The 12,304-nt window shown below is 38.0% G+C and overlaps 2 protein-coding genes across 2 annotated transcripts in view; one reads left to right on the top strand and one right to left on the bottom strand.

Moving 5' to 3' along the window:
• gpr174 (G protein-coupled receptor 174) overlaps window positions 1-605 on the top strand; it is a 7,292-nt gene extending 6,687 nt beyond the window's left edge. Inside the window, exon 2 of the mRNA XM_019102947.2 lies at window positions 1-605. This exon is cut by the window's left edge and continues 903 nt beyond it. Coding sequence (XP_018958492.1) covers window positions 1-329 — 329 coding nt within the window. The 3' untranslated portion in view covers window positions 330-605.
• Window positions 606-5,405: 4,800 nt separating this feature from the next.
• On the bottom strand, window positions 5,406-10,577 carry commd5 (COMM domain containing 5). Its single transcript, XM_019102951.2, has 7 exons — window positions 10,418-10,577; window positions 9,065-9,219; window positions 8,487-8,515; window positions 8,305-8,355; window positions 8,140-8,235; window positions 6,260-6,335; window positions 5,406-5,756 (listed from the first exon to the last, which is right to left on the bottom strand). The coding sequence occupies exons 1-7, from the start codon at window positions 10,527-10,529 to the stop codon at window positions 5,655-5,657; spliced, it is 621 nt and encodes a 206-aa protein (XP_018958496.1). The 5' UTR covers window positions 10,530-10,577; the 3' UTR covers window positions 5,406-5,654.
• Window positions 10,578-12,304: the final 1,727 nt, after the last annotated feature.

The raw sequence follows: 12,304 nt of genomic DNA on the forward strand, positions 1-12,304 counted from the left end.
GAGAAAAGCACAAGGCACTCAAGATGGTGCTGAGCTGTGCTGGTGTGTTCCTGGTGTGTTTCGTGCCCTATCACATCACCTTCCCTTTAGACTTCTTGGCCAAATCAAACTGCAACGTTAGCTCTGCTTTTAAGAACGCCGTGCTCCACGTTCATCCGGTCACCTTGTGTCTAGCGAGTCTGAACTGCTGTCTGGACCCAGTCATGTACTACTTCACTACTAATGAGTTCAAGCGGCGTCTGTCCAGGCCAGAATTTCTAGAAAGCTTGCCGTTACAGCAGAGAACTTCTGTCTCCACAAATGCTACAGTCTTAAACCAGACAGATTAATCTCAGTGACGTTGTTCTAAGCCACAAGAAATAACTTTCTGTGTGTACAACTGATGTACTCTGAACATTTTTCTTGAGAAATACATGAGATCTTCATTCTGCTATTGAAGATCCAGGAATGGGCAAAAAGGCATTTATTTAACCCCAAAACAGGAATATCGTGAAATATTTTTATATTTCATTTATTTCAAATTTTCCACTAAAATATATATTTTAAGATGTAATTTATTTCTGTGTTGCGCAGCTGTATTTTCAGCATCATTACTCCAGTATTCATCAATCAAACAAAAATAATTACTTACCACTCATTAATAAATAAATACTTCTGATTATTACCGCGACTTTGTGCTTACTATTTTTTTGTGGAAATCAAGTGTGCTACATACTAGGGATGGGTGAATCGATCCTGAAATATCAATATATCAATACTGATGCCAGTTTTAAGGTAAGGTAAACTTTATTGTCACATGTGGGGAAATTTGTTTTGGGCCCATCACCCTGCTGCAGTCAACTCACAATTAACACACAATTATCAACAAATACAAACAATACAACAAAAATAACACAGCAATAAATAAACAAATAGACAAATAAATAAACCTGATATTGTATTAAAAATTACAGCTCCATACTGCCACTATTTAACAGCTTTATAGACACAGGAAAGCATTGAGTTTGATATACGTTTTGAAAGTATCGATACTCAAATAAAATATATTGATACTTAGGTGTGTTTTATTTAGCAGTAATTTTATAAAAAAAAAAAAAAAAAAAAACGTGTACAACACGCATCGAATTGGACAAATATCCTGTTAGTGAATAATTGTATATTCACATTAGACAAATTGAAATTGTAGCCTAGTTTGTGCAGTTAAAAGTTCACATTGATCATGTTCTATTCTGTAATGTTAATATAAATCATACACTGTCATTATGCGTGCAACAGTCGTCACTGCAGTCCCTGATGAAAATCAACCATGGTTTTACTAAAGTGACCACAGTTCAACTACCGCATTAGTAGATTTCCATGATTATCACTACACAAAACACATTATAACCATGTGTAAACAAATATATAACCTAATAAGTTGCAATTAAGGTGTATTAAATGTTAAAATGTGTTTCAAATATAAAGTGGGTATAATTACCCATTTTACTCTTAGTAATTCAATCATTTAATAAATTACATAATTTAAAGGTTCAGTTAGAAGTATTATATGGACAATAAAAGTCTATAGTGGAAACTGTGATACATTTTTCAAGCACTCTTTGATTTCTGTGTTTGTAGCAAAGTCTTTACTATTAACTGTAATACATTTAATGCAATAAAATGTTCTATTTTTTAAAAAATTCATGTTTTAATGCTTCCTTCAGACAGACCTCATTTCCTATGGCATGCACGTTTATTCAAATGGACTTCAACACAACTGTATACTTTCAAACAGCTTGCTCCAGGCTGAATCAGCCAAATACATATTTCCAAATAGATATTTCAGTTGTTTTTCTCTCTCTCTATACATATAGAAAAGAAAGCTGGTGCTCCAAAAAGCATGAACTCTGACAGTAAAGCTTGATATGAGATTACCTAATTCCTACTTCCCTGTACAACCAGGATACAAACACACACAAACACACACAGCCCTGCTCCTTGCGCAAACAAGTACATTGGTACATTGTCTGGTTTAGGCCCATGGTTTTCTTCACATTCTGTGGTGGTCGGTTCACAGCACACAGAAATGAATAATTGCATTCACACTGCAGTAACAGTCACAGAAATAATGCCATGATATGTTTAAAAAATAAAATGACTATGAAATCATATAAAAGTATAAAATTATTTTAAAATATGATTTTTTTTTAAAATATGAACTAAAACTGCCAGCAAGTCACTGACTTAATGAGCGAGACAGCAAACTGCTTCAAACTGCAAGTGACTGTCTTCATGGATGGATCATTGGAGCAAAGACATACAATATTTTGTCTAAAATGGAACTCGAAAAACTCCTTATTGATTGAACTGATGTATACAATCAGTACTACATTTGCTCATGTGATGTTGCTGAATTAGATCATATAAATGTGACCCTGGACCACAAAACCAGTCATAAGGGTCATTTATTTATTTATTTATTTATTTTAATTCAGATTTATACATCATCAATAAATAATCTTTCCACTGATGTGTGGTTTGTTAGGAGGACAATATTTGTCTGAGATACAACTATTTGAAAATCTGGAATCTGAGGGAGCAAAAAAATCTAAATATTGAGAAAATCATCTTTAAAGTTGTTCAAATGAAGTTCTTAGCAATGCATATTACTAATCAAAAATTAAGTTTTCATATATTTACGGTAGGAAATTTACTAAATATCTTCACAGAACATGATCTTAATATCCTAATGATTTTTTGGCATAGACATGGAATGGCAGAGTGCTACATACGATCCCCTTACACTGAATAAATTAAGCAGTTTGACCACATACAGAAGAAGTCTTCAAGAATAACTTCGTGTTGAAGAACTATACACAAATAATAACTACTCTGAGCTGACAAAGAGCTACAAACAAGCAAACTATTATTCATGCGAGACACCCAAAAATAAGCCAATTATTTTAACAATCACAGAGAAAAACTTTAATCCTCATTGCAATTAAATATAATATAAACAATATGAAAGTGAAAGTCGTGATATTTGCCACGTATGGTAACCCATACTCGGAATTGGTGCTCTGCATTTAACCCATCCAAGCACACACACACCGTGAACACACACACACACACACCGTGAACACACACCCGGAGCAGTGGGCAGCTATATATCCAGCACCCGGGGAGTAACTGGGGGTTCAGTGCCTTGCTCAAGGACACTTCAGTCATGAGTATTGAGGGAGGAAGAGAGCACTGTTCATTCACTCCCTCCCACCTACAACTCCTGCCAGCACTGAGACTCAAACCTACGACCTTCTGGTTACAAGTCAATACAAATATTGGTTACAAATATTTAATTTACCAAAAAAAATAAAAATACTAAGAATCAAAATATCCTTATTTTGTGAACTGGTTTAGTTTTGAGCACGAGATACAGGGAGGAGTGAATTTATGCTACAAGGCTATATATTTATTCAGGGTAAGAGATCGAAACCAAAACCAGACCAATCAGCTGTGAGCAAAGACACATCTGACACAATAATCTCACCCCCCTGTATATCTTGCTCTAAACGAAAGCCGTTCAGAATCTGTCATGAGCTGAAATGCATTTAAAGGCTTTGTGAAAGAGGCCAGTGAAGCACATGCGCCAGGACCTAACAGACTAGACCAGACCAGACTAGACTAGACCAGACTAGACCAGACTAGACCAGACACAAGACACAAAATCCTGAAATATGCTTCAAATAAAACACCCACAACAAACCCACAGAACCGAAAATAAGCAAAAGTGACATGATTGTGACAATACTACAAATTAAAACTATAGAAAGGTGTACTGACAAAATTGATACAAATCCCACAGTGCCATGCATACACTATGACCATCTGAACAAATATAGATAAAAAGAGAGTCATGTTCCATCTGTCATCTATCATCTCTGCATGTGATTCCATTCTATAGCAAATCTAATTATGTCTCTGTCATTTATTCTGACTTGTTTTGAGCTCTCTGATTAATTAGCATTTTATTGATATTTTGGCTAAATTTGAAAGTACTTTTCACCTGTCTCCACCAGAAGTAGGTTTGATGATGGACTACTCAAAGGTGGTTTCTCGATGGGATCTCTGAGAGTAACTGGTTAGATTTGCAGAGGAAGGTTACGCTTCATATACGCTTCACACCCTCGTTGGACACATTTTGGCTGCAGGTATAGTTAAGGCCTCATACAATCTGTAAAGTTTTAGGAGCAACAACCACATTTAAACTATTCTTCTGTTTGTGCAATGACTGACACAGTGGTAAATAACCTTAGCAGTGTTTTGGTGTCTCTAGAAGCATATATTTTTAAGAGTTTAACCACTTTGGTATTCTTTTTTTTCCAAAGTAATATTAGCCACCAAAGAAGTACTATTCTGGCAATTTTAACTAAGCCCCTGTGGCAGAGGTGAGTCATGCGATAATGTAAGGGTAAGTTTAACCTATACATGACTGCATTCATTTTGTTTCTGTATGATGAGAGACACTCGGAGCCAGAGATCTGGAAGAATGTTTTATGGCGGGACCAAACTTTCTGGACCTCTGGTCAGCTGTGTGTCTATGAGCAGAAGTCTTGTTATGAGAGTGTTTGCTTGACTATATGAAGGACACTACGGATTCTTGGAAGAATCAGGCCAATTTATCAGAGACTGTAATGCATTCAGTGCAGAGTCTGACAAGTTAGATGCAGGAATTGTACAGAAGAATAACTAGTTTTTAGGCTAATAACTAGAATTTTGTGAATAAAATGTGCAATACTCGTCACTAGAGAGCTGCTATACGACACCCTTGTGTGAGATTAACTATATCATATCATTACAAATATAAAAAAAAACAAAACAAAACATGGCAATCTACAATTTAAAAAGACGAATATCTTGAATGTCTTTAGAGCAGGAAATATTTTGATTAATTGAATACAATTGTTCTAAAAGACTGTTACAAACATTAAGCCATTTTTTCATTGCTGGATATTTTACTGGTTGAGCAAAGGCGGCCACGGCTGCTTGAGGTCTCAGTCATCATGAGGAGGATGTATTACAACACTTCACATGTTAGCTCTTCTTTGAGCAAGGCTCTGTTTTAACATGCTGATTCCTCATATGGGTGCTTTTAAACGATTCGCTGTGTAACTGCTGTGACTATAACGAGCACGCTTCCTTCAGCCCTGAGACACCCATAGCTTTCACACCCTACAGATGTGACTCGACCGCGCACACACACACACACACACACACACACACACACACACACACACACACACACACACACACACAGAGCAATGATGAGAAAGTGGCATTCACCACAAACCCTCTGTACTGCAGCACGAGTGCAAGACTTGACTTCACGCCTGTACAAGGATTCAACAGATGCAAAACCACTGCAGATCTTCAGAAAACACAAGACGACAGACATTTATTTTTACAAAATGTAGAACACAAATGTTCTGACAAAGCACTGCTGACAAACAAGATACGGTTTCACACAGCTAAACTTGGCTGACCAAGTGCAAAAGAAACAAATGGTTAATAAAAATTAATTCAGTACAATTAATACAATTTACCAAATATTAGAAAAGTGTAAATCAAATAAAAGATCCGATATCTTGTCTTGCAATAGAATATGATAACATGATCCATCAGTCTTGTATTTTGAGAATACTCCTCTTCTCTATGTCATTCATTTCCTTCAGAATTAGAGAAACATTGTAACGAAGTTCCTGGAACTTGACCAATGGAACCTAGAAGAGAGAGAAGAGAAATCCCACGCATGAATTCACACACAGCTCTCAGACTTGTGTTATGAAATATCATTCAGACAAGAGGAGAGTCAATGGATGGATTGCATATTTTAGGCCAACTTTGCCTTTTCTGCAAAGCACTAGACCTGTATATTAAGTGGCAATAATCAGAAGATGATACAAAACTTGTAATGTTAATATAAATCATACACTGTCATTATGCGTGCAACAGTCGTCTCTGCAGTCCCTGATGAAAATCAACCATGGTTTTACTAAAGTGACCACAGTTCAACTACCGCATTAGTAGATTTCCATGATTATCACTACACAAAAGAAAATTATTAATTATTTTTTCTAGCAGCTTTTTAATGAAAAGACTCAGCTGCTGATAATGTTTTTGATACATCTGCAAATATCAGACCATTTAACAGAGTTAAATGTCTACTACATGTTTCAGTGATTACTACATACTCTGAAATCAGACAGAATTGAAGAAAGATTACCTCGAATCGGTGCACATGGCCATCAGACAGTTTCATCTGCATGAGGATGGAGGGCTGCAAAGCTCGAGACAGCGAGCTAAAAACCACACAAACAGTAATGATGATGCTCGTGTGCTTCTGTTCACATTAAAGACAGATGGCAGATGATAATCACACGTGTGGTTAGAGCTACTACAGTTACTTGGGATCATACAGTGTTAGCTGCAGCATGTGTTAAGATGAGCTTCAGTGTATTTGTGGAGTGAATAATCAGACGGAGATGTGGCTTCCTGTGAAGATGACATCATTAACAACATCTGCTGTGGATGTGCAGACACGGCTCACACACTTTCACAGTTTATGGCTATTAGGGGTGGGAATCTATGGTATCTCACGATTCGATTAACGATGCATCACAATGCTGTCACACATCCTGTACATCTGTTAGGGTGGGAATCTTCAGGCACTTCACGATCCGATCCGATTCTGGGAGTCACGATCCGATTCCAAAATGATTCTTCATCTACATTTTTTCCCCAATTAATACTTCTGCTGTACAAATACATCTTTAAAACTTAACATCGTAAACAAAATTGCAGTTATATGCTTTTTGTTTATAGCTGGAATCTCTGTATGTGAGTACTTCATAAAAACAGGAGTGTGAATCTTCACTGGTTTCACAATTCAATTATGATTATGATTATCAACTCAATATCACCATGCGTCACATTCTCAGTTTTCAATATTACTGCACATGGCTGCATTTTCATATAAATTTTATATCAAATTTATTTTGTGCGAAATTAACTTTATTTTTTTTTTATTATATAAGCACAGCAGGCTATTTTTTTAAAACAATTATTTAAAATAAGTGTTCTTTAAGTGTCTGAAAGTTTACAGACAATAGTTGAGGATTTTTCTATTTTCCTCAGCATTATGGTGTTTGATTATTACTGATGAGATCATGGACAGTGCCAGCTTTAACAGGCTGCATTCACACTAATGCACAGATCTATTGATATCAGAGGTTTTATCCCTGCTCTGAAAACATAACCGACCGTGTGTACATCAATTCCGTATAAAAGTATTCGAAAATGCAAGTGCATTTAACCGCAGCCGCTTCAGGACAACAAACAAAGTGCAGGTGAAAGTCTGTCAGTGCGATCAGCTTCATGCATCTGATAGTACTGCATTCCAAACGGCACAAATAAGAGCATATCTAAAGTAAAACACGGCAGGTGCAAGCACAGACTGTGAAGCAATGTGCACGTGTCTCACAGCTCACGTTCTGTGCAGTGAAGCCCGCCGCGTCTCTAGCGCACACATGTGGCATATGCGGGAAAAATAAACAAGCTCAGAATCGATTTTGAAATGTTCAAAATCGATTCAGAATCATTGAAGAGCAACGATCTATTTTTTCTCCCACCTCTAATGGCTATAAAATCAGCTCTTTAATATGAGCCCTTGAGTGTGAACTATTCACAGTATTCAGTCATTGTATTCATGATCTTTACTCTAGTGTAGTCATTTACGAAGATCACTTTATTTCTAAAGCACTCTTCTCTTTGCTTCATATATTCGACTCTCGTCTCATCCACCTTATTTTTCACTGCAGATGTAAGCTGTTTTCTGTCAGTGTGCAAGACGTCCGGTTCATTAGCAGCTGTAGGGAAATAACGAGAATAACAACGCTAAAGAGATTTACCTTCACAAAAGGCCACGGCTAATCTAACAGGAAAAATAGGGTGGATACTGCTTTTATTGTGAAATATTTGTATGTTTAAGACCAATCGATTAGAGACAAGTGTCCGTGCACAACACCGCATGTCTGTGTGTTTATTTGTACACAGAAGACCTTTAAATTCTGAGATCAGTATATAAAACCATCATTACTAGTGTACCTTGTGGAAATGGCAACATCCACTCTCCATTTAAAGTCCTGTATCTTTGCCAGAGTCGGGCCTCGATGTGTGTCACTGACATCGATGGAGGTCTGTCTGGAGGAGCATTGAGAAATGAGCTGATATACAGGATAACAGAGTCGTTCTGAGAGAGCAGAATCATACCTGCTTCCAAACACCGCACTGGACACGTCTGCAATGAACTCCTCAGACACCCTGGTGATACACAGCACCCATAAACACAACACATCACTGGAAACATAGCAGTACCAACACCAAAAATAAAGAGACTCTTGATTTATAAATGATTAGTCTTTGAGAAAAAACCTTTATGAGTTATCCCCTACCGAAGCGCTCGGAGATCCTCATTAAAAACCTGAAACAAAGAGAATTCAGATTAGTTTTGAGGAAATATGTGTGTTTATGAGACTGGCTTCATACACACACTGTGAGACTTACAGCTATCACGAGAGAAGTCTGTAATTACAGCATTCAACAGTTCTACACACAATTTTAGAATTTTTTAACTAGATTTTTATGAACTAAGCCAAAAATCAATACAGAAATCTTAACTTTTATATGCATGATATGATCCAGAGGAAATCATTTATCATTTACAACAATTACAACAATTCAGAGTTCAGCTGATCTGAGACGGCCAATTACAGACCAGATTCCTGTCAGAGAACCGGGAGTCTTGAGATTTATTCAGCAGTCTTGTATGCATCTGATGTGTGTGCATGCTCTACAGAAGTTAGGAATATTCAGGGTCTGACAGGACTAAAGGTGTATTTTCCTCTCAGTCGCCAGATGGCACAAAACCTCAAGAACTTTCAAGGATGAACATTTACAAAGCACTGAAGACGAGCGCTCGAGTAATTAAACACAGAGTCAGCGGTCTGATGTGAGACTGCTATGAGCTAACCTCTTGTCTTAGAGACGGCAGACACAGAGCTTCTTTGAGAAGAGCGTACAGTCCAGCCACGGCGTGGTTAAAGCTGTCCTCTGAGACCAAGCCGCTCTCTGAGATCAGTCTCAGAGACTCACGACAGTCCAGACCGTCCACGGCCCTCAGCACCGCTGCAACAGAGACAGAGCCGGCAGATCAGAACTCAACGGACACAGAGACCAGAGACAGAGAGACATGCAAAGAACACGCCCCCCGGGGGGTAAAGAATCCAGTGCTCTCCACTGAGTTTGTATTGCAGGAAGCTGTTTTCTTGAAAGTGAAAGTTGTGACATTTGTCAAGTATGGTAACCCATACTCAGAATTGGTGCTCTGCATTTAACCCATCCAAGTGCACACACACACACACCGTGAACACACACCCAGAGCAGTGGGCAGCTATATCCAGCGCCCGGGGAGCAACTGGGGGTTCAGTGTCTTGCTCAAGGACACTTCAGTCATGAGTATTGAGGGAGGAAGAGAGCGCTGTTCATTCACTCCCCGCACCTACAACTCCTGCCAGCACCAAGACTCGAACCTACGACCTTATGGTTGCAAGTCCAAATCTCTAACCATTAGGCCACAGCTGCCCACAAATGTGATTTCTGACAAAAGCAGAAGAGTGTCTAAGATCTGCTGTGTGAAAGGTGTAGAGTAACAGAAACTCAGTGGAGAGAGCTGGATTGTGTGCTCTGTCTCTGTCCCACGACAATGTTTTCATCAGTTAGAGACCCAACACGTGATTAAAAACTGAATAAATAAAACAGGACAGAGAAAAATTATAATGAATATTAGTGATTTACTGCAAATGCAGTTAATGTTGTATTTCTGTCACATAGAAATAAGCATTTGACAGTAAAGTGGTGACTAAATATGTAAGGGTATGGTATTGCTGTCGGGATAATAACTGACAATGACATCATCATCATCATCATAACAATAACAATAATAATAATAAATAACTGGAAGGCCTTTTTATTTGCATGACATGCTTATATTCAGGTGATTAATATCGTGTATTAAAAATATATTATCCACGGTCCTAAAGATAATCAGATGTAAAAACTTATATAAGCTCCACCAATGTTCAATCATATATTTTTCTGCGATCACAGACGATGGGAAATAATGAAAAAGAAAGTAAATTTCCTTCTGGTAAAACCATGCTTCTTCTTCTTCAACAACAACAATCATAATAATCATAAACAAACTATAGAATTTTTCGTGCAATTTATAAAAGCATCTAGACGCTTGTAGAGTTGCTCGAAGCGCTTCCAGGAGAGGACTCGCCGCTGTTTAACACGAGCGTCGCAGCACGTTTATGAGACTGACCGCTCAGCATCTGCGAGAAAGTGTCTCTGTCCAGATTCCTCAGATGCTTGGCCAGCTGCTGCACTTCAGCTGGAGCTCTTCCTCCGAACAAACTCACAGAGTCCGCCATCATCCGCTGTCCTTCCTCATCAGCTGACCGCAGCAGCGCTCTTCTTCTGCGCTGTTCTCCGCCGCGGGCTCAGTCACAGTGGCGCGCGCCTCCTGCTGGACTAACTCCAGCCCTTCTTCTTCTTCTTCTCTAGTATTAATGGCGGGTCGCAACCAATTTTTTCCGGTGCATACCGCCACCTACTGTACCGGAGTGTGTAATTCATGGTTTTAGTATTTCAGGTTACCTTTTACTGATCCAAAAAAAAAATAAAATAAAATAAAAATTTGGGGGGGCCCTATATTTTATGGTCTAATCCTGTAGATTTAAGAAAGTTAAAGAGAGCTTCGTAACACTCCCATGTTTCCTCACTTATCCCCAGTATCCCTTCTAAATTCCATCCCCGTCCCTAATTCACCATATCTTATCACGCAAGATGTTCCTCTCAAAATCAAATTTACTACACTTCATTATGACATGCTCGACATTTTCAGGAACATTACATACCTCACATTTATCAGACACACATTTTGTCATTAAATACAGCGTTGATTTTAACCCAGTATGTCCAAGCCTTAATCTTGAAAAGATCACTTCATCTCTTCTATATTTCCCTTTGAAACCCTTCACTTTAATAGATTTCTGAATGCTGTAATAGTGTCTCCCTTTATTGTCTGTGTCCCACTTGTTCTGCCATTCGTCACTCACTGCTTTTTTTCTAATTAATGATTTTTTGGCCTCTCCTTTTCCAAAGGGAACTTTCATTATTTCATCATCTTTTAGTTTTAATGCTGTCTTTGCAATCTCATCAGCTTTTTCATTTCCCCCAACACCAACATGAGCCGGGACCCAAACAAATTGTACATCACCACCAGTTCTTTGTATTCCTCAGCATTATTGTATATATTTCAATCAATAAATCATCTTTTGAGGTCTTTTTTGGAATTCAAACTAAACAGGGCAGCAGTGGAGTCTGAACAAATGACAACTCTCTCTGGCCTCACCTCTTCTATCCACTGTATAACTCCAGCCCTGCTGTCTCTACTCCACTTTAAAGAACATTGTTTGGCCATTATAATCATGTAGTAGTACTTTCAGTGAAATCTGAAAATCTTGAAATCTCAAGACTTGCTTCGACAGAGAAGGCATCTCTGCATCATTAATCTGACGCTCTGAATCTCTGGAGCGGTTCAGATGTGTTTTAGTTAAAATGAACCATTTGCACATGACCATCCTAAATGTGCTTAGCGTGTAAATAATATATATAAAGACACATATATAACGTGTCATACATGTGTGTGTACAGTTAGAATTTTCAAGGAAAGAGCAGAAGAAGAAATTAATAACTGATCGTAAATAAACGTGTGTCACACAGGGTTGCGAGAAACGAACCTTTTCCAAGCTTCGAATCATTTGAATCAGTTGAACCGCAGAATGATTCAGTGTTTGGAAGCGCTCGATTCACTACACGCTGGTGACCCCTGCTGGTCAAACTCTGCAAATGCAACAACAACAACAACAACAACAACAACAACAACAACAACAACAACAACAACAACAACAAAAAACTCAATGCAAATACTTTCTTGAAAGTATAGTGTAATACATTAAAACAATTAAAATAATGAAATGTCTGTATACTATGTGATTTTTAAAAAATATATATTGATTTGCAGGGCATGTTTTGTTTGTTTTCTGGACAGCTCGTATAAACAGGTCAGTAGTCAAGTCAAGTCTGCTTTATTGTCAATTCTTCCACATGTACAGCACACACATACAGAGAACTGGAGTTGAGTTAC

The sequence above is a fragment of the Cyprinus carpio genome, chromosome B14 (genome assembly GCF_018340385.1).
Source record: "Cyprinus carpio isolate SPL01 chromosome B14, ASM1834038v1, whole genome shotgun sequence".
Lineage (NCBI taxonomy): Eukaryota > Metazoa > Chordata > Actinopteri > Cypriniformes > Cyprinidae > Cyprinus > Cyprinus carpio.